The 23,513-nt window shown below is 37.7% G+C and overlaps 1 protein-coding gene across 1 annotated transcript in view; it reads left to right on the top strand.

Moving 5' to 3' along the window:
* The window catches only part of STK39 (serine/threonine kinase 39), a 98,923-nt gene that overhangs the window by 49,449 nt on the left and 25,961 nt on the right, over nucleotides 1-23,513 (top strand). The window contains exons 11-13 of the mRNA XM_062004833.1: nucleotides 8,458-8,580; nucleotides 8,717-8,749; nucleotides 10,680-10,747. Coding sequence (XP_061860817.1) covers nucleotides 8,458-8,580; nucleotides 8,717-8,749; nucleotides 10,680-10,747 — 224 coding nt within the window. The remainder of the gene's footprint in view (nucleotides 1-8,457; nucleotides 8,581-8,716; nucleotides 8,750-10,679; nucleotides 10,748-23,513) is intronic.

Raw genomic sequence — 23,513 nt, 5'->3', positions numbered from 1 at the left:
ATACTAGTGAAAGGTCATTTACCATGTTTAGAACAAAACAATCTGAAACAAACTGGGTCTGAATGGGAATATGGAATTCAAACTCCCTATAGCACAATTGAAACTAATTGCTAATGTCGTTTGAGGACTGAGTATGTGTTCTCATGTTGGTGAACTTTTCTGCCAACTTCAACACTGACACAAGAGAGACTGAAAAGCTGGACTGAAGTCTGCTGACAATTTTAGGCTTGCACATGGAGGTCTACAGAGGTGTCTGCTTTCCAGTAGGCTGAATTGTGAACTTGTAATCAATACGTCATTATGACAGAAACCATGAATGTGGTTGCCAAATAATGTTTGCAGTCTGTGTTGAGTTCATGGGACAACATTTTGGTAGCAGGAGAGCTACAGTGGAGGCATCTGTAAGAAGCTGCTAGAGGCTTCTCTTATGTCCAATGGAGCCAACCTCGGATAGCTCCATGTCAAACCTGCCCCTGGCTAAGGCCAAGCCCATCAGCAATGGTGATAGCGTCTCTGGGACAGCGTATTTGGTACAGGAGAAAAATTGCTGTGTGGCAGCAATTGCAGCCAAGAGGGAGAAATGAGAATGAGAGAAACAACCCTTCTGGTGCCAAGGTCAGTGAGGAAGGAGAGGGGGAAGAGGTGCTGCAGGCACTGTAGCAGAGATTCCCCTGCAGCCTGTAGTGCAGCCCATGGTGAGGCAGGCCCTGGCTCTGCAGCCATGGAGGCCATGGCTGAGCAGAGATCCCTGCAGCAGAGGGAGCACCCCACACAGAGCAGGTGGGTGCTGGAGTGCGGACACAGCTTATGCTGGAAGAGCCTTCTGCAATATCTGTGAACCCGTGGAGCAGGCTTACTGGCTGGACTTGTGACCTAATAGGAGACCCACACTGAAGCAGTTTGTGAAGAACTGCAGCCTGTGGGAAGGACCCCACACTGGAGCAGGGGAAGAGCATGAGAAGTCCTTCCTCTGAGGAGGAAGGAGCATAAGAGACAATATGTGATGAACTGACCACAAACTCTCACTCCTCATCCCCCTGTGCTGCTGGCAGGGAGGAGGTAGAGAAATGGTGAGTAAAGTATTTTAAAACACAGTTTTTTATTTCTCATCCTACTCTGATTTGGTTGGTAATAAATTAAGCTGATTTACCCAAGTCAAGTTGTTTTTGCCTGCGGTGGTAATCGCTGAGTGATCTCTTCCTGTCTTCATGTTGGCCCACAAGACTTTTTCTATATTTTCACTCCCCTGTCTCGCTGAGGAAGAGGAGTAGTAGAGTGGCTTTGGTGGGAATCTGGCACTCAGCCAGGGTCAAACAAACCACACAGTGTTAAAAAACTCCTCATAGAATGAAAAGGAAGGAAGACACTTTAATTGTCTACATGTAAAGACCAGGAATTTGAAATAGCAAGAATCAGGAAGAATGTAGTGTGGTCTTTGAAGGGCAATTCATATGAGGGAAATACTATGCTTGACTGTAAAATAAAATCAAAAGAAAAGAGAAGTTTTTCTCTTCTCTGAAGGGTGAAGTGTCATTAAAACTCATTGAAAATTGAAAAATGGGCTAAAACCTCTGGTCTTTGGTCTTTGTTTCTTGGTCATTGTATGATATCCTTTGAGAGCTGTGCAGTACTCGTTCCTGTCTTCATGTCTCTAAGGTAATCATGGTTTGAACTGCCTTCCTTGTATTCAGGTAATTATTTTTCCTCACGGGATAATACTAGAAGTTGAGATGAATGATCTATCTTGCATACACTTGACATTGTTCATTCACATTAGTTTCCTTTAATACTTTAAGGGTAGAAAAACTCTGAATGTCCATATTTCTGAAGTATATCTGCAACATACATTTCTAAAGCTGCTTTCAGTGAACAGAGATGAGGGTTAAACTGTTAGAAATACAAGAGATTTAAGTGGGGCTTGAGATACCTCTGAGGTGTTCATCATAATGCATTGTCTCTGATTTTGAGTGGAAATATCTGCAGTTTTAACAACATTTTGATGATGTTATTGTTGTCTGTCTGTGTGATCTCTTCAAGTCTGTTGCCGTTTCTGTCAGTTTTTCCATGGTTTCCTGCAGTGGCCCAGTGAAGCTGGCAGTGCACAGATGAATAGTTTGTGCAGTGGTGAACACAGCTTTCTATAACTTTCCATCAGTACTCATCTAGTTTATTTTTCAGATAACAATTGAGTGTTACGTAGGCCATCAAGTCCCCATGAATTCTCCTCATAATTTCTATGTAGTGGTTTTTGTGTTGGCCCATTACAGCATTTTCATTAACTTTTACAAGCTACAGCATTTCAAACAGTAGCTTAAGCTGCCCACTGCCAAAGGAAAGAATTTGTAAGCTTTGCCATAGGAGATTATGGTTTAATGGAAGAAAATGGGATAATCATTTGCTTCCCTCTCCCTGAATGGGCATACCACGATGTTTTTACTACAGATGCTTGACACCTGAGGCACAGATTCCTGTTGTTGTATTGTGCAATGTGAGTGCTTAACAGGCTACAGCTCAGTACATGTATGTATACAACTGTTACTAAGAAAAATGCTTCTGTGTATTTCAAACCTTTCTTGTGAGTAGAAAGAACACAATGAAAACAGGTAGGTATGTGAGAATGTCATCTAGAGGAACACATTCTTTGTTTGCACTCTGGTGAAGATGCATTCCTAACAATAGTTCTGGCATTGTTTTTGTTTTTTTTTTCTTTGTTCCTTTTTTTTTTCCTTTTCATTTCCTCACAGGCCTGTAACAATGGCCCTTAGTGCACCTGCTGGAAAAGGTTTTTCCTTTGTTGAAGGTTGTTTAGGCCTGTAAAGACAAGTGTATATAGATCTTTACCACAGTCTGTGACGAACACTTTAAGAGTAATCCAAAAGGCTGGAAAGACTTGGTTGTAATGAAGTGAAAATATTCTGAAGATTTTAGTATGGTGATGTGACATACCTTTTTAAAAATGTGCTCACTTGAATTCTGCAGTGTTTTGTGGGATGAGGGGAAAAAAGAAAAGTTAGAGCAGAAGATACATTGCATCCTAGCAAACTAAGACTTGAGATAGCCTAACAGATGAGTGTTTGGTGGCTGTCCTGGTTTCAGCTGGGACTGAATTGGTGTTCACCCTAGTAGCTGGGACAGCACTGTTTCAGATTTACAGTGAGAACACTGTTGATAACACACTGATGTTCTAGTTGTTGCTAAGTAGCACTTATCCAAAGTGAAGGACTTTTTCACTTTCCTCGCTCTGCCAGCGAGGAGATGTACAAGAGATGGGGATGGAGCATGGCCAGAACAGCTGATCCCAACTAGCTACAGGGCTATTCCATTCTATAGAACGTCATGCTCAGCATGTAAGCTTAGAGGGTTAAATTAGTGCTTGGGGAATGACTGGGCATAGGTCAATGGGTGATGAGTTGCACTGTGCATCACTTGTTTTCTTTCTTTGTTTTAAAATTCCTTTTATTTCCATTCTTGAGCTATTCTTAACCCATGAGTTTCACTTTTTTATTTTCCAGTTCTCTTCCCCATCCCACTGAGTGGTGGAGAGAAGCTGAGTGAGTGACTGTGATGCGTAGTTGCTGCTTGGGGTTAAACCTTAACAGTAGCCAAAGACAGGTGTTTAAAAGAGTCTGTTTCAAGAGACAGAATTGTTTTATCTTTATCCTATGGTTATCAAAAAGTCCTAGGACTTTTAACATTATTTAGAGTTTCTTTGTTATGATAAAGCAAACATAATATGCAAAGGGGATACAGAAAGTAACGAAGGGTTATCTTCATGCTTACTTCTTATTTTCTAAGCAAAGGTACACCTGGTCAGCCTTGAGGCTTACTGGTTGGATTGATTATGACCATTCTTAAACTCCCATCATCATAGTCTAATGAACATTGCAATGAGTGCTGACCCCCTACAGCTGATTAATATCTAATGTGGTGCTACTGTAGTTTCCAAACTCTCCAATTGTCATTGCAGTTCTTAAATGCTTATCCTAGATATATCTCTTCTGACAGTACAAACCAATACACTGATATGAGAAAATATCAAATTAGTTTTTCCTGAAGTAAAATTATCCTTTTTACTTAAATATTTAATGTCAATGAAGAGTGTAGCCACACTATAAAATGGTTTTCTATGCTACTGTTTCTGTCTCGGGACTCTTTTTTTTTTTTTTTTTTTTTTCTCTTCATGGAGAAAAGTGGTATTTATATGAGAAAGCATATAAAAATAGCAGGTAGTTTGACTTCACCCACCTCCTCACCTTCCCCCCAGAAAATATGTGCTGATGTGTAATGTTGACTAAATTCATGATGCAGAGCTGCCAAGATACTTAGGAAAAGAGGTAGTTTTAATTCTGAAAAGCCAATACTGTTTGCTTGTAGGAAGAGAAGAAAGAACACTGAACCTAATACTGGAAGCCTGATGTTTAGGCTGAATAAAACAAGAAGGAATCACAAAAGACTGTGTGACATTTAAAGAACTCAAACTAGCATGCTCACAAAAGGGAATGGAGGCAAATGTATGCCGTGTATGGATATATTTGCTCCCTAGTCACATTCATGTCTGTATTACTTTTTGGAAATTTACAGTGTTTTCTTACCTCAGATGGTCAGGGCAACTACTTAAAAAACGATCTTCCTCGTGTGCAGGCTCTAGTGCTTATGCTAGTTCATGATCAGCTAAATTAAAAAGCTGATTTGGCTGCAAGCTAACTGTGTTCCATGTTAATTTTTCAATTGGGTTGTCTGCACAGCTGTAGAAGCACAAATGAAAGCTTGAGGAGACTTGGTGTGGCAGATTGTGCACTTGTCATTATACTGCATTGTAAGGGTTTTAGAGTACATGCTTTTGAGGATCCTGAGGGATTGCTGCTGCCAAGACAAGGTGATCCAACTTCCCTTTCACTCCCGCATTTGTTCCTGCCTCTTTGCTTACAGTCTTTGCTATTTTAACCCACAAATCTTGAAAAAAAAATAACCAAACTTCTTCAGAAGAAAAAAAAAAGGAGATTAGTTTCTCTGTCATGCTGGCGAATGAAATCTGCTTGCTGTACCACCTGGTGGGTCCTGGCACAACCTTGATAGACATCTCTTCCCATGGTAGCAAACTAGTAGACTCTCAGTTGTCTTACCCCTTTAAAGTGTTTATCTGGCCATGCCAAATTCAAAGCCTTAAAAGCTTTAGCTGCATAATACGTTTTACTCCTTTAATGCTTCTCATGTATTTTTGCTTTTTACTAATGCAAGTAGTCAAATATGGTAAAATGCTATCTGTCTTCTAAAATAATTCACATGTGTTACTACCTATATGCGTTTTACTAAATGTGCTCTGGAAAAGTCACTAGAAAATCTGAAGAGAAGCAGTGCTAAAGTAGTGTCAAGTCCATTATGATAAGTTTCTATTGCAGCAGAAATTTAAGTTATCACATATTTCTGTCAAATATGTGATAACCGTTTTACAGGTTTATGATGAATTAAGAGACGGTTAATTTCTTTGCAATCATGGTGCAGTGCTTTTACTCTGTCCTGCACCTAGGGTACATGCCCTCCCTATGTGACTGTCTTTATGGCTCTAACCAGAACTGAGCCTGAGCAAAGCCACTGTTGATCAAAAATTGTGCAAATTATTTTGTTAGGTAATGCAAATGTTGAGCACACTCACCAATGAAAAACATGCCATAGACAACAGCTTCACATTTTGAAGGTTGAATAGGTTGAATATTTTGCTCTGTAGCAATCAGTCTGATTGAAAGAATACAAGTCTAAACTTTTGTTTTTCTGCCTTCAGACACCTTTCAAGAAAATAATTTAATTTAATGTGATATTTTATTTTGCAGTAAATTATTTTGTTTTCCTTGAGCTATTTGTTTATTGCTTATTAAAAGGCAATCTATTTAAAGATGTGAAACTTACACCATCATCAGTGAAGCTTTCCCATAACTCTCTGCTAGCATCATTAAGTTTCATTAAAGTCATTCTACTTAGAATAAGTTTTCAAAGCAATTGAAAATGGATGCAGAAGAGATTTTGGTTACTGCACAATGTAGTGGTGAATGTATCCATAAACCGTTATACTGTATTCTGTTTGTAAAGTTTGCTTTTGGGGTGGTTAATATCCTCTTCTAGATTCATGTATGGCTGTTGGGAAAATGCTTCTGCTATTAAACAAAAGCCTATGTCAGGACTACTTCTCTAAGAATAATAAATGATATCCACAAGCACCAGGCAAATCGCATCAGATTAACTTGTATCTGGTGCTAAGCCCTGATGATGTAGACAGTAAGAGCCCACTGATTGTGCCTGGGCTGATTGCAGCCGAGTAAGAAATTGCTGTGCTACTGCTTCTGTTGACTTTTGCTTGATCCTGCCTCCCAAACATGCTTAATTTCTTGTACCAAGCTTTGAGGCAGCTAGAGTTAAAACTGATATGTTAGGAGCCTGGGATGGCAAACAGGGAAAATAGTGCAGTTTTCCCTCAAGCAACAGTGTAGGATATTTGCCTAGCATAGGTTTCCCCTCTTCTCAATTACAGAGTACAAAATACTGAGAAACTTGAGAAGGCCACTGTTAGTTGGTTGTGCAGGGAAGAAATATAAGGGAGAAATATAAGGACTGAAGAAAGTGCAGAAATGTGCTGAGGTTTTGGAAACTTCATCCTTTCAGCCTTATATGTGCAAAAGGGAAGGGAGAGGAGCAGATGGGTGTTTGGGGAGTGAAGGAAGGAATGGAGGCAAAGAGTGCAGGTAGACACAAAGATATCTGTGTCTGTACACTTAAAGGTTTTGAAAGAAAGCTCCTAAGTTCATACTCGCTGTGGTAGTGTCAATCCAGACAGCTGCAAATCATGCTTGGGCCCAATCCACTAGAGAAATAGCTTTAGTGTGCAGCTCACTATGAAAAGCCATGTTGGAAAAATTGTATTAATATCTGCATCACACAGTTTTCTAGAAGCTCATAAGCTCAGACTTCTAATGTCCTATACTGTTCTCTTACCACACGTATTTTGCTGAAGTACTACGTGATGGGATTTAGAAGCAGCTGGAATCTGTCACATGCTGCATCTGTTCACACTGTGGTTTGCAGCAACTGGAGGGATTTAGAGCAAGGTTGAGAGCAGTTTAATCTTCAAGTTTCATTGTGTTGAAAAAAAATCCAGTAGTTTTTCCGTTCAGAAATCAGATTTTATTTGTAGTGTGAATGAAGTCTTCCTGTTTTGTGAGAGAGTGGGTTTCCATCATCGCCATCATCCATCAAGACGGCAGAACCAGGCTAATTAGTACTCAGAACAATTCCATGCAAGCCGTCAAAACACTCCAGACAGGAATCTGTGAAACCAAAGTTGAACCAAACTGTTGTGTGTTACTGTGGGTGTTGGCAAACAAGATATACAATTTTGTGCTAACACTGTGTAATTAAGCAATTTTCTAAAAAGATTTTTTTATTAGATGCCTTCTCCAGAGTTGTTTTGACCTGAAACCACTTTTCTGCCAAGTTAGTTCTCCCTTTTGTGTGATGTGGATACTTAATGCTTTGTTCCTTTCGTTCTCTTACCAGTGTACAGGCACTTTTCCTGATAACTTTTTAATTTTTATATTTCAAAAGGATATTATTTAAGCTTTACAAATTGATAGAGCTGGGAAGCCTACCTGTATGAGCATTTGAAGTTGTGCAGTGGGAACTCTATGTTGGTTCAGTAATGTGAAATAATTGGAGAAACCGATTCTAATCTAAACACCAGTGGGGCTACTGCTTATTGTGCTGTGTTTTCAGATATCTCATAGGTCTCATAAATACATACCAAAGCGTGAGAAGAATTGTTGGTTGTTCTTTTTTCTTGCTCAAATAGGCTAAACAGGGTCCAGGGGAAAGCAAGTGTGGTGTTAGGCTCACAAAGAGAGAAAGATGGCATCAGAAGAGTTTGGGGGTAGTTTTTTTCTTGTTAAGCCTTGTTTGACAGATCAGTAGGAGTTTGCCCAACTAGTTTGGTGTGGTGCATGCTGACCTACCTTCTCATTCTGCATACAACTGCTTTTTTAAACTTCTAATTTTTCTTTAAATAAGGATAGTTTTAAACCATCCTTAGTAGCTTTTTTTTAGCAGAACAATTAAAAGTTTTTAAGACCCATATCCCAAGAACAACTTAGTCTATGTAACTTCTGCTTCCTTGAATAGCTTCCTTTCATTTCAAGGATTAGTTCATAGTAAGGAGTTGTCATTTACTTGAGCTTGTTCCTAAGCAGTTGTAAAATACATCCAAACCCCATTTCCCTAGATGAATTTTTACAAACTTCACTGTTCACACTGGCTTGAGGGTGACCCCTGAAGTCAGACATTATTCCAGTATAACTTCTCCATTGGACTAATGAAATCACATAAAATAAAAATGACAAAGCATTGCTGATTAACCAGAACGCTGATAAAGACTGAAGATTTCTGTATAACAGTGAACACTTAATATTTTGGTAGGTCAGACGGGTACCGGGTTCCAGTGGTCACCTCCATAAAACAGAAGATGGGGACTGGGAATGGAGCGATGATGAAATGGATGAGAAGAGTGAAGAAGGCAAAGCTGCTGTTTCTCAGGAAAAGGTGACTTTTTTGTTAGCAGAGGTAACAGTGCTAAGACATTTGCACTCTGCCAGATATTCTGCCTTAATTGTTAGTATTTCTGTATCTTTACTGCATAAAGCCATGTAGTTCATACCTCACTGTATTTGTTTTCTAGTCAAGAAGAGTAAAAGAAGATGAGAACACAGAGGTAAAAATGTCTTTATAATTTCTTTTCTTTCAAATGTTTTGAGTGAAAGGATTTCTTTTCCGTTTCTGTTAAAAATGTAAATTGAAGTGGGAGTATTGTTCTGCAGCCTTGTATGGCAAGTACTTTTAAAGACACAGATGTATACAGTTGGGCCTGTAAGAATTAACTTGAGCACATAGTGTATAAAATGAATAGGAAACTTAAACATCTTATTATATTCTGCCCAAGAGAATTATTTGATAGATAATTTGACTGTTTTTAATGAGTCTTCATAACTGGATAACACTAATTGCTGTCAGTCATGTAATGATGATTCTTTAGGGGCAGCTGGAAGATCTCAAAATAATTTTTTGTTCTTGGTTTTGTTTTGATTTTTGTACCACAACATGTAGCTTAGAACTAAAATTCTTCATCCCATGTACAGTAAAATAGTTCAGTACTGTGACATAGATTAATTCAGAGGAATAAAATACCATGTTGAGCTTCATGGTCTTGTGCAGAGAGTATGGGAAGCATTGCTGCTATAAATAATTACTTAATAGGATTACTGGCTTGCAGCCAAAGTGCTCTTTTTAAAATGTCTGTTCCTTGGGTGGGTGACCCTTGGCACTTCACCTGTAAATTTAGATTCTCATTGATGTCACAGAAATCTTCTAAAAGACTAACAGCTTCCTGCCAGATTTGGTCATGTTAGCTCCTGCGATGACCTTAGCCTTTCCATTGCAGAGCTAGTTTACATAGTGCTTCAACATTTGAGATGTCTTTTTGTAAGCTGAGTATGGAAAAAATAGGACTTGCACTAGATAATCTGTTTATGTGTTAGAAACTGAGAGTTCTGCAGTTTTTTACTGAGTTTATACAGGTAGCTCTCTTACTATGAGTTGTTTAGAAAGGAGAAAAAAGCCTCTGCTTGAAGTTTTCTGTTGATTTTTTTTCTAAATGCTCTAAAAGATGACTCAGAACTGAGGCTAGTGCAGCTTGCCATTGTTGGTGTGTGCACGTTGGTCTTTGGGCTATACATTGAAATAACAGGTCTGTTGAAGTTGCAGAAATAATAGTAGTAGTGTATTGAATAGAAGGAAATTAATTGAAGTAGATGTGTGAGGAATTACTAAATTTTTGTGATGAAATGGTTTTCCAAATAGCATTTAACTTTTGTTTACAATACACAGATAATATAGATCTTGTGTAACATTTCTCTTTTTTTAAAGTACCTTTAAAGTGGAAAGCAGCTGGAAAAAAATGAGATTTATGATGAAAGTCTTTGTTTTGGGAGGACTTGAGTAACCTTTGAACAGGCTTCTGTGGGTAGTGACAATATGCCAAGTTGGGTGTGAAATTGTAGTAGGGTAGAGCACCCTGAGGTACTCTGTATGTAGGATATGCTTTTGCTTGAAAGTTCATATAAATGTTAGTTTAGGGCTGGGGAGGGTATCATAGTGTGAGGGAGGAGTGATGGTGTGAAAATTATCCATATTCCTACTTTTTCTCTGTGAAAGACATTTTCTGAGCTGTGATACCAGTTTTGATATGCTACTAGTTCTTTGCAGATGGGTAGATGCCAGACTTCCTTAACAACCAAAACTGTTACACAAAAATAATTTGAGTAGTAGCTTGGTATTCTCACTGTGTGCATATTATTTAATAGGTTATTGGAGCTTTGATGCAAGGTGGATTAAAAGCTCTTACACTCAGTGCTTTAATGCATGCCTTATCATTTGTATCTCTGTAATTGAAATATTGCAGTTTTAGTGGTATCAGCTATGTTTTTGAGTGTGTTACTGAAAGTGTTTAAAATGTTTTTGAGAGTTAGAGGATGCATAAAATATTCTGTGCTAACTTCAAACTGTTAGCATGGCAAGTATTTGGGGACTTTTTTTCCTTTGGCATCTTTTATAAGACTTTTTTCCTTTTTTTCTTTCTTTAATAGGCTCAGCCTGCAGTTAGTGATGAATATAGTGAAGTTCCATGTGCAGTAAATCTTGTCTTAAGATTAAGGTAAGAGATTCTTCTATTTATTTTAAATTATTTCTTAGTTGGCTTTATTATTCTTGATCTCCCTCATTACTTTCATAATATTAACATAACATGAATGTTCACCTCTTTAATCTCCCAGTATGACCAGTATGAATAGTGTTTCTGTGACTAATTGCTGTCTTTTAATTGCTTACTGAAATAGTGTAAAATGAATAGCAGAATATGAATGTAGCTTCAGGCTAACTGTACTCTTCATTAAGTATTTTCTTTCTTTTTTTTCCTTGCAATGCAGGATCACAGTGAGAAATTTTTAATGAGTTTCTTTCACACTTCAGCAGTCAGCCTCTGACAGAAATAAACCATAGCTGTATTACAAGTTGCCTACTCAAAATGTTTTTCACTGGCAAGTTTGATCAGCCACTGTGGAGAAATGACAGATATTTTAGAAAATGGATACAAATATGTTGCCTGACTTAAATTTATACATGGCTAAAATGAGTCAGATTGTCTTTAATTAAAATCAGTTTATAACTAAGATTTGAATTGTTTAATTATGCAGTCTGTTTCTTAGATGAAAGTATTTTTTGTCAAGAAGCTTTGATAACTTTTTTGTATTTATAGCCACTTTCTTTAAATCACTTAGTTAAAAAACTTACTGCCACTCATTTCAAAACTTGTTTATATCCAGTTTGTGCTGATGGAGTATCTATGCATGATTGTAAACTCTTAATTATTGCTATGGGGAAAAGTTAAATGTTATGGGGTTTTTATATGCTAACAAAAAGATAAAAGTCAAATAGAGAAATACTTACAAGTTATAACCAGTATGTTAGAAACAAATAGCAGATTTATACAGAAGATGTAGCTTTAAAACAGTAACATCAAAAATTATTAGTGATCAGAAAAAAAAATCTATACAGAATGAGTGCCAAGTTCCAAAAATCTGTTACCTTAACTTTTCTTTGACTGCAAAAAAATTTACATGGCTACCAAGGGTTGTTTACTGAAGGAATAATAAATTCTATTGTGAGGAGAGAAAAAAACTTAGAGATTATTTGAAATTGCTTTAGTTGTCCAATTTAAATAACTGCCCAGTTACACTATCAATATTCTTTTTAATCTCTCTGCTGACAGGTAGATGAAACACTTTACAAAAGAGGCCAATTTATACTGCTATATGGATGTACTAGTGAGGTGCTTTGGGTATTTTTAAATTACAATGAAACCCATAGAGTGATTAGCTTCTAGCCTATTACTTGCAGTGTGGGCATATCCACAGGGCAAACGTTTTAGTCCTGCAAGTACAGTAAAATTACAGGGATTATGCTTGCACTTCTCTGCAGCTCTTAAGGCAGAAGTGAAGGAAGATTCATCCTAGGAGGCTTGAGTTTCCAAACTTTTATTTGCACAGTCAACTTTTGTTGTTGTTAAGGAATTGTTAAGGATCCTCTTAATTTATGGGTGAAAATTCTCTTCTTCTTCCCACCCTAAAAACAAATCTGCAGTAACTAGATTAGTGTAGTGACAATTGTGAAGGATTAGATGGTTATTGGTAGAGAGGGAAGAAATAAGAATTTAAATTTTAGGAACCAGAAAGTTGCCTTTAAACACAACAACCTTGAACTGCAGATACCCTCTGGGGCCTTGGAGCATTGTTGGTGGTTTCTTGGAAAAAACCAAAAATCTGATGCATAATTTTGCAGATCAAATTTTGTTAATTTAAGATTACCTGCTTTTTAGGGAAAAATGCACTGTCCTGCAGACTCCTGGCCCCATGTGAGCTCTGGCTGCATCTTGCATCAGTGATGGGAGATGGAATGAGTTATGCATCTTTGTACTGTGTTTCTGGGTTTCCTTCTGATGGAAACATGAGCCTGTGAGGAGAGTCAGAGCTAGCACATAATCAATGTGTGTGCATGGATAGTTGGGGAATATAGGAGTGTGGGGTATATCAAGCAGCACTCTTTGGCTTTAGTTGGGACTTAGAGAAGTGTGTAACTGGGAACGAGGGCTACAGGCTCCCTAAACCTCTGCCCAGTATTGTAGATTCAGAGTTAGTAGTTATGCATTTCTTTATATTTACTACTTCAAAGGCAAGAGTTATTTTGTTTATGGAACATTCACATGCTGTGTGGGCCCCTGGACAGAATGACATTCAAATGTCTTGTTCTTTAATAAATTAACAGAAACCTTAACTGGAGAAAAGATCTGATGATGATTATTTGTTAACTTTTAACACATTACTTTTGTGGATTGATCTCAGCTAATTTGCCTGTCAGTGTCAACTATCAGTTAGGTTATTTTGTTAAAAGCTTTTAATCTTTGACCTTACTTGTAGGCACATTAATAAAGCAGCCTTGGACTGGCAGTGAGTGGTTACACCTGAAAACAAGGGACTCCTAGGTTCTGCTTTTTTTGTCTAGGTCTAACTGCAGTGAGCAAATTCAGAAATGCTAGCTCTGGAGAAATAGTGACTGTGTTGTAGTATAGTGCTGCTTTATGGGCTAGGAATAGGAGTCTTCCTCCATAGCCCTAAAGAGTCTTGATACTTTGACCTTACCACTCAACTAAACAAAGGCCAGAGTAGGTTTGAGGCTGGAATTCCAGTGAAGTATTGACAAGCTTGTACCACACCAGGTAATGTAAGTGATAAGCTGTAAGCCTGAAAAGTACATTTCCTGTATCACAGGATGTAAACCTGGAGGCCCTCAGTGATTTGCAGTGAGTCGTGGATTGGGGGAAACTATGCTCTGTATTCCACCCATATACAGCTGTCCTTATGCTGGGATCATTGCAGGGTGAATCAGCTTATATTGAGGGCAGCTGTGTACAGAGAAGGATGCTCTGGCAATTGCTGGCAATTGCTCAGCAATTGCTGTCTTTTGTTGTAATTGAGTATATATTTTTTGAGCATCTGAAAGTAAAAATCCTGCTAGTTTTGGCATTTGTAGTGAATAAAAGTAGTGTAGATGACTTACTTTGTGTCACACAGCATCCTCTTGGGATTGTAAGGTAGTAAACAGCTAATATCCTCACTGGGATTTCTCCATTTATGCACCTCCACTGCAGACTTTAAACTATTCTGTTGATGTCTTCTGGTGAATTGATCATTAAGTCATATAGCTGGTGGAGACTTGAGCACATTAGAGGATTTTTATAGGATTTGTTAAAATGAACCATAAGTTATGAACCATATTAGTATGGAGCAAGTTAGCTACAGTATGAGGATAGAAGTTATTTTCTGTGGTGTTTTATCTACTACTAATATATAGCTTTTAAAGTATGGCTTGATATTCAGATAAACATTATGAACATTAGATGCCAGACTTGAAGGTTCAAAGCTCAATACATAATCCAAAATGTTGGAAGCTTTTTCTTTTAAAATAATTCACTTGAAGCAATCAAATTATGTAAACTGGAATAGCTGGATGAGTTCAGAATGCACTGGTTTTAGACTCTGAGAATTACTGTCTTTAAAAAAGTTCAGTAATGTTCTGTTAAAAACGTAAATACTGTCAGAATACAAGAGGAGTGAACTGATGGATGAGGAGCATGAGAGGGGAAGGGAAGTAAATGTGTCAAGAGAAGGCACAGGAAGGTCTCATCATTCCTTTCCTTTTTGCTTCCGAGAGAGGGACCATGGGATAAGAGGATAGCAAAAGGTGAACATTTCAGATGGGAAGGAACTGTTCCTGTGTGATGTAGGCTGGCTGGGATAGGACCTGAGAAGAGAAGGCTTTTCCCTAGGGTCCTCAGTGAAGAAAGGATGGTAGATAGAAAGCTCTAATGATGCTTCTGTTACTGCTGAGACTTTGGCTGGGGAACTACCTTGGTAGCAGAGAGTTTGTCATGAAAATTGGTGAAAACATTTAGAACCTGATGGGCAGAAACAAAATAATATGTGACTTGGGAGTGTGGACCAAAAGGTTTGAAGAGTAGTGCCTGGAGATTTGGGACCAGGCAAAGCCTAGGGAAATGGGCTGCTTTCAAAAGGAGTGAGGGGGCTTGGGGGCAGTGTGCAAGTGAGCAGTGAGTGCAAGTAAGGCTTGGCTTTTTTAACTCTTCTACAATGAGTCTGTGCTACACAAACCCCATCAAATTTTAGATGATAGTTTTTCATTTTTTTCCTAGTAATATGTTCCAAAAAAAGGTAATAGTACCCATAAAAATAAAAAATTACCTCCCCAGAGGAGGAATTACAGCAGAAGAATCAATGCATTTCAGTAATTCTTCTACTGGATGATCAGGTTCTGTTATTTTTCCCAAGCAGAGCAGGGTTGGTCTCATTCAGTAATTGAGCAGGGAACATTGTAGGTAAGAAGCACAGCTCACGTTCTGAAATCATCTTTAAAGAATCTCATGACACTCTTTATCAAGTACTGGCATTTAACTCTGTTAGTCTGCTGGTTTCCAACTTAAGTATCTGATTTTGCCATCCTTTACTTGTATTTAATATAATTTTATTTTAGTAGTTTTCTCAGTAGGACTAACTTCTGAAAAAAAAATCTCTACTGTCAGAGTTGCTTCTTCAATTGGACATGGCAATCTCAGGTATTTTCTCTGTCTTTTGCACTGTTTTGTCTTGGAATATATTGCCCCTGAAGTGAAATTAGCAAGAGTGTGTTTCGGGTAACTCCATGCAAAGCTGTTTGAACAGCTGGTATTAAGGCCCTAATACTTAGGCATACCATTAGTATTTTAAAGCTCAAGTTGCTTTGAGAGACTGTGCTTAAATTTTGCAATGAACTGAAAATACTGGTTCTCAGTTGGTACTTGATCTGTTGTCATGGCATATAACTATGCCTCAGACTTAAGCGATTATTACGTTGAAATGCCGATGCTTCTGTATCCTCTGCCTCACAGAGGAAGAGGAACTTGAGAATGGAAAGGAATGAAATCTGTAGTTCAAATTTTCTCCTGTGAGGCTGTGCACACCCTGTGGATACTGGCAAGAACTCTGCAAAGAAAAGTTTAAGGCAATTGTCTGTGATTTAGTCCTCTGAAGGGACTGTTCATACCACTGGGGAAAAAGAGTGGGTAAGAATTGTTACCCTTGATTTGAAATTTCCAGTCTAATCACTAAATTGCTACAGTTACAGATTTAGGAAGGTCAGTCTCAGAGGGTTTGACTTGTTAATGGTTAAGAATTGCAAATTGTCTGAGGCAATCTAAAATGGTTAAATTTGCTTCTGTGACAGGAAGGTAATTTACTGATGGCAATTTGGAATGGCCCAGGACCTAATTTAATATAGTTTCTGCACACCAGATGAATTAAACCTATGGAAGAACAAAGGGGGTGAATGAAAAACTTTTACTTGATGCACTGGCAAGTGGAATACTTCTGTTATATTATTGCATATCTTATTTAAAATAATGTCTAGTGAAAATGCTGAGGCTGAACTGGTTATGTTATATGTGGCTGTATTTCTTGCACGAACATTACTTTCTTCAGTAGTTTATCACACTTTTAAACCATGTGTCATTTGATCCTTTCTGAGGAATGTATTTTCTGGGGAACTGGACAGACAGGTACAATTTAGTGACAAGTCCAAGGAGTAACTAGCAGCAGGCAGTTGCCCACACCGTGCTACAGCCGGAGAGTTGTTAGGACTTAAATGAAATGTGATTTCTTTTGCTTGCCAGAACATAAATGATGAAGTATCACTCACCAGTCTAAGCTGAAGCTCAAGTGCTAATCTTCTTGCTTTCCTATTTTGTTTTTTTTTTACTTTTTTCATGCAAAATTCATCACATATAGGGTTACAGAAAAAAGAGTACTTGGCTGGAGATACCTTAGTAGAGCTATTGTTATGTTGTTAATATTTAAGTTTGAAGGCTTAGATTTTTTGGAGAAGAAAACTCAAATCCTGTAAACAAGCAAACCCTCAAATGTGTTGTAGATAGAGGTGGAATGAATTTGATAATTGTCTCAATACCGTAACCCAGAGTTCTCAATTCTCTCTTTTTAAAGTATCAAACTAAAAAAAAAAAAAGCTTTTAGCATTCCAGTCTATTTTGTAAGAAGTGGGGCTGATGTGTGTCCTTCATCAAGGGCAAGTATTCCTCATCATTTTTGCTGTTTAGGAAGACTTCTCTTCTCCAGTGTATTTAATGACAAAATCCACAAATAAACTCCCAGCTGTGTGGTAGATTTGTAACTGGAAAGTAACAGAACTTCTCTGTAGGCTGGGAATTGATCCAATAACAAACATCATGAACAAAAACATTTGTAGAATTCTTGAAATAAATGTACCTGTGATTACAGTATTGAACACTGTCCTATATTTTATTTTGTCATCAAGGCTTTGCCTTGGGAATCAGGGAGGCGTGGGGACATGGTTACTGAGCTGAATTTTGTTTTCACAGCATGGAGAGTTCATTTAAATTACCTGTTTAATCATGATTAAATCATGACTGAAATCAGTAAGCAGGAACCCCTGATTAAACTATTGATTCTAATCTTGCTTTCTATTTGTACCTCTATTATTTCCATCAAAGCTTGCTCTTTAAAAATGGTAAATTGAGCATCTCTTATTCACTGCTTAAGGATGCTTTTATGCCTTGATGTATTTTTATTGAAAATAAATTAAACATTTAAAAATTTGTTTTAATTATTAGCTAAGTAAACCTGTGTAAAATTCCTATGCTATCACTTATTTGATAGAGAAGTGGTATATTTGTTTATCAAAACAACTTTTGTATGTAAACTTGATAATTATTGAGCCAAGGAACCAATATATTGTTTCTGCTTATTAAATTTAGATTTTCAAGAAGATTTGCATGTCTAAATGAATAGATGACAAAGAGTTAGACATTTAACCTGCACAGCTGTAGTTGTACATTATGCAGGCAATTACATTTGGGGATGTTTCTCACACTGAAATGTTAAAATCAGTTGGTATTTTTTTATTCCATTCTGACTTTTTATGGTTTTGTTTACAAAGGAAAGAAAAAAATGAGAACAAAACACAACATTGAAACCCAAATGTTGCCACCAATCTCCTTTAACATAAAAAGAACTAGTTTAAGCTTGTATTGACCTCAGTATTAAAAGTAATTTTATTTACTACTAATAGCGTATATGTTAATATGCCTTACATTTGATAATTCAAAGTTTAATTCTAAATAAATATTATTCTAATAAACAAAATTTAAAGATATGGTGTTTAGCTTGAGAATCCATGCTGTTTCATTTTCTTCCATTTCTTTTAGAGTTACCTGTGAGTATGGTGATGTAGTATATTTGGTGAGGTTTAAGCTATTTTAAATAGCTATTTTAAATAGTTTGGCTGTGGTTTTCTGTCTTTCCACTTTGCACTGGTACGGGTGTTTCTGGGACTGGATTGGATCATTGTAATGCAGAGTATGGTTGGTTGGTTTACGATATTTCTGATATTTGAGGGGAAGGCAAATTTTTAACTGAGCTCACTTCACTGACTACATTTTCATCCTCAAAATAACTGCTGTTGCTGCTGTAGTTGGTCCAGTGAATGGTGACAAAATGTGTACTGGGACACAGATGGGACAAGAACTTAACATAAGAGCAGGCTTTGCTGATGAAGCCTATCTATTGCAAAACTCCTTTTCAGAAAGTTTGGCCCATGGCAGGAAAACTAGATGAAACCTTAGAAAATTTTAAAACAAAGCTTAGACCTTTTGCCATGCTTCCCACTTTTCTTGATAACCTAGCCAGGATTCATGGATTTTGGATGGATGATATGAATCACAGAATCTTAAGGGTTGGAAGGAACCTCAAAAGATCATCTAGTCCAACTCCCCTGCCAGAGCAGGACCACCTAGAGTAGGTCACACAGAAACTCGTCCAGGTGGGGTTTGAATGTCGCCAAAGAAGGAGACTCAACAACCCATCTGGGCAGCCTGTTCCAGTGCTCCATCACCCTCGCAGTGAAGAAATTCTTCCTTGTATTTCTTTGGTACATCTTATATTCCAGCTTATACCCATTGCCCCTTGTCCTACCATTGGATATCATTGAGAAGAGCCTGACTGCCTCCTCCTGACATCCATCCTTTAGGTATTTGTAAAGATTAATGAGGTCACCCCTCAGTCTCCTCTTCTCCAAGCTAAAGAGTCCCAGTTCTTGTCCTACTATTGGATGTCATTGAGAAGAGCCTGGCTGCATCCTTCTGACACCCGCCCTTTACATATTTATAAATATTAATGAGGTCACCCCTCAGTCTCCTCAAAGCTAAAGAGCCCCAGTTCACTCAGCCTTTCATCATAAGGGAGATGCTTCACTGTCATCTTTGTGGCCCTGCACTGAACTCTGCAGCAGCTCCCTGTCCTTCCCAAACTGAAGGGCCCAGAACTGGACACAATATTCCAGATGTGGTCTCATGAGGGCAGAGTAGACAGGGAGGAGAACTTCTCTTGACTTAGTAAACACAGTCCTGCTAATACACCTCAGGATGCCATTGGCCTTCTTAGCCATGAGGGCACATTGCTGGGTTATGATTGTCCTTCTGCCCACCATGACCTCCAGATCCCTTTTCCTTACACTACTCTCTAAGAGTTTATTCCCCAACCTGTACTGGTACGTGGGGTTGTTCTTTCCCAGATGATTTCAACGAATTCATTTTAGGGAAAAAATCCTTATGATTAGTATTGCTCCTCCACAGCAACAAAACTGAAAGCTTTTTTCCTAAGTTGTTTCCACTTGCTGATACATGAGAACAGGTAGGAAGTGTAAGGCTCAGAGAAGATGAAATAAGTGAATACTGCTTTTCAGTGCCTGAGCAGGGAAACAGGTCACTGAGAACTGAAGATTAAAAAAACAAAACAAAACTGTTTTTTCCAGGGTTTGCTATTTGACTTAGCTGGCAATGAATATAACAGTGGAAAAAAAACTGAAGGACTTATAACATTATTTTAATTTAACTTCTGGTATCAGCATCTGCAGAAAGAGAAAAGACCATGTTTAAAAACATGTTTATGTACAGATAGATCTTAAATATCTCTAATTCTAGCACTTCTGTGTCAAGGAATGAAGACTTAAGATTGTAAACCAGGGCTAGAGAGGAGGTACTTAATGTTCATATGTCCCTTCTAAAATGATAAACATGTTTTTTACAGACTTGCCTGATGGTACTTGAGTGTATCACCTATTTTTTTCATGTTTTTTTCTGTCACACAGCTTGTGGATTTTTTAACTTTTACTGTCATATCCTAGTTGCTAGATGGAAAGCACTTTTAAGACTTAAGCAGCTTATGACTCATCAGCAATGGATGGATCTCTATTGGAAAGTCTGGACGAGCTGTTGGCTACCCTGGAGCTGTGGACTGATCTAATTGTCGTGATAAGAATTCACTCAATGGCTGCTTTTTGTAATGCACACTGTCCTTTTCTGTGTGGTAGATGGCATAGAAATAGTAAATCTTAAGTTACTGTCTCATTCCAACAGCCAAACAGATGAATGACAGTGTTTCATTGTGACATTGATTGTTTTTCAGTTTTGAAAGCGTCATTTGGCTATGTTTTGCATTTAGTATTTCTGCCTCTTGAAGTATAGTGATTAATAAATATGCTCCATCATTTTAGGGATCTGCCCTTTTACCTAAGATGTGAAGATTAAATGGTAGTGGCAATATTTTGTGTATTTAACTATTGAGTCTATAACTTGATCTTGAAGCATTGTATCCTTCTTTCAGCGGTGTATATGGAGAGGGATAAATAGTAAAAACATGGAGTTTTTTCAGAACCAGTGATGTAAATGTTGACGTTTTAATGGGCTTCAAAGAACTGTATTTCAGGACTAAATTTTACTAATATGGAGACATCTTAGTCACATTCTGCTTGGTGCAATCTGGAAGCAGAGCAGAGTTCAAATGTCGATTTTGTTTCTACTAAAAGTTAACAGAAGTGCCCTTCCATTTAATCCAGAATTAACCCAAAGTTGTTGAAAATAAATTGTGAGAAACCTCATTTTCTGCGATGCTGAACAGACACGATCCGCTCTTGGTAGTGTGGTCGTGTGTAATGGAGGAGCCTGCGTATTGATTAACAAATGACAACTGAGCATGACAGTGTTGAAGAGAAAGGGATTTGCATAAAAATGTGGTGAATCCTCAGGAGGCTAATGCTTCTTTACAGTAAATGCTTTCTTCTGTTATATTTATGTGATCCCACAGGAGTTTTCAACTTCTGATTCACAAAATTACTTTAATAAACAGACTTCCTCTTATTACTGCTTCAGTTCTGCCGTGTGCAGAGTACTATGACTTCAGAAGGAAAAAAAGAATGTGTTTGTGTCTGAAGAAGTGAGCTGTGATTTTTGCGGGAGAGGTTTCTGACTTTCCCTACCCTAGCTGAATGAAAGAAGTCCCATAGCTGAAGCCTAAGAAAATTTCAAGGGAAGGAAAGAAAAGGGACAGAAAATATAGATGCCAGGCTAAACCTTGAATTTGAGACCAGTGGATACATTTGCTTTCAAGGATCCTGCTCCTGCATCCTATTTGCAATAGTGGAAGTAAAGTTCCAGTTTGCACTTCACTTTTGTAGGTATTAACCATTTGGCAACTACAGCTGAAACAAAGTTTTTGATTAATCAAAACTGAGGCTAGAAACTGGTACTAAGTATCTTCAGTACATGTATTTAATAAGGAAGTTGTAAAAAGAGGTACTGTATCACTTGAATCAAGCATTATAGCTTGCCACAAAGTAAGTTCTGCCATAAAAAAAAATAGTAAGTTATTGTCCATTGAGAAAGTAAACACTCAGTTTTGTTATGGATTGATGCTGTCTCCATCTCTTTCGTTGCTACTGTGACCAGATTTTTCTCTGTGTAGTACAGGACACTGAAAAATACAATACTGGTGGAGTAAAACAGCAGTATGAAAGCTTGGTTACAAAGAGAACCATGTTTAACTTGTGCATTACGCCTTAAGCATGTGAAAGTGTGAAATGCGTGACAAGTCATTATGAGAAGGAAGATGACCTTTTGGATTTGAATAATATTTGGTGTCACCAAATAATACTTGTCCCTCCAGCATTTTAATAGCAAGGAAAAAAAAAAAAGCAAAACTTACTTTTAAAAAACCTGCAAACCCTCAGCTTCTGTGTTTTCTTCTCCATTGTATTTCTTGCACTGAACACACAAACATCTGGCCCCAGAGATACAGAATGAAAACTAGATGAGTACAGTTCTTGGATGTACAATGTTAACTATCATTCTGATTAGTCCACTCCATTTTGATGTGAGCTTCTGCTTTCTCTGCAACCTAAATGAGCAAGTCATTGAAAAGCTTCTGTGATTTTAATTACACCAGCAAACTGCAATGTGGCAGTGCCAATTCCATAGTGCTTGCCTTTGCTTCCTAAGCTGCACTGTCTTCTTGTTTTCCACTCTAACTTAATTTGCTTTTGTGGTAGTTTTAATGCCACTCAGATTTTGGAAGGGAGGAGCCTTTCTGAGACCTAAATTTTGTACTAAAGTGTGACAAGTGTATTATTTTCAGCGTGTGGGTTCTTTTGTTGTGTTAAAGCACACTGACTTAGACTTGGCCAATGTCAGTGGCCCACGATGGTGTTGGAAATTCTGTTCTGGTAGGAATAGAGCTTGTAGGAGTCTGGAAAGGGAGGGGAAGGTTGGTTGGTGGAGGATGTGGTGTGGCACCAGGTGTTATGGTGCTGTTCATAATACATTTTCTACAGTTGTAGTTGAAGACTAATTTATTTCTGGTTCCGGAGAAGAATACTTACTCTGCGGTTATTTCTTCCACTAGCCAGAAACATATAGTTCAGTTCAGTTGCTGAGTTATTACTAGTCAAGATCAGAAAAGCAGATGGAAGAAGTGCTCTTCTGACATTCTTATTATTTGGTTAATTCAACCATGGCTTTCCTCAAAGCTTGTCAGGCCCTGGAAGTGCAGTGAATGTTCTTTATACCAGGCAACAAATGGTGCAGGTGCTCTGGCCTCTTAACTACCTCCCACATGGGCAAACCAAGGACCCTTGCGTGGTCAAAGCTTGTATTTTGTTAACCATATCATAAAGCTTTTGGCTTAGATACTTTTTTGTTTTGATTTGTTTTTTTTGTAAAATGTTTTCACTTACATCTCCTTGACTGATAATATCCTCCATGTTTAACTGGGGCTCAGGAAAAAGAGGATGAAAGGAGGAAGATACATACATATATATATATATACACACACACACATATCTAGAGAGAGAGAGATATATATGAATATATATAGACACACACACATATATATATAAAAATACCTCTTCCTTCTCATATCCATATATATAGATAAACAGAAGATATATCTAGAAACATGGGTATAGATCCATATATACATGTCTTCTTTCATATGTATATGTAAATATATATATTCTAATTATGTAGTGATATGGGAAAATAAGGGAAAGAGAAGGTGGAATGTGCTCCAGGACAGGGCTGCAGCATCTGTATGTTGAAGTCTGTTAAAACAGGCACAAGGGTGAGGAAATGGGCATATAAGCATGAATACTTGTTGCTCTAGGAGAGTTCTGTCTTTCACTGCTTCATCTAGTCAGTCCATAGAAATAGCAGAGAATATTCCCATGCTTTGTTAGGACCTCATAACCATAATACAGAAAAATGACAGACTAATGAAAAGAATGATTACCACCCAAGATGGATAGTGTTGCTGTTGAACAATATACTTCTGCATATGCAAATGGACAGGAATGAGAACTATGTTGGGTTTTTTTTGTTAGTTTTCGATTGGAGGGATGGGAAGTGGTGATTAAACAGTTGTATTAAATGTAGCACTTGATAAAAGAAAAAA

The sequence above is a fragment of the Colius striatus genome, chromosome 11, assembly GCF_028858725.1.
Source record: "Colius striatus isolate bColStr4 chromosome 11, bColStr4.1.hap1, whole genome shotgun sequence".
In the NCBI taxonomy this organism is placed as follows: domain Eukaryota; kingdom Metazoa; phylum Chordata; class Aves; order Coliiformes; family Coliidae; genus Colius; species Colius striatus.
The sequence above is the reverse complement of the archived record's forward strand: the minus strand, read 5'-3'. Positions and strand labels throughout refer to the sequence as shown.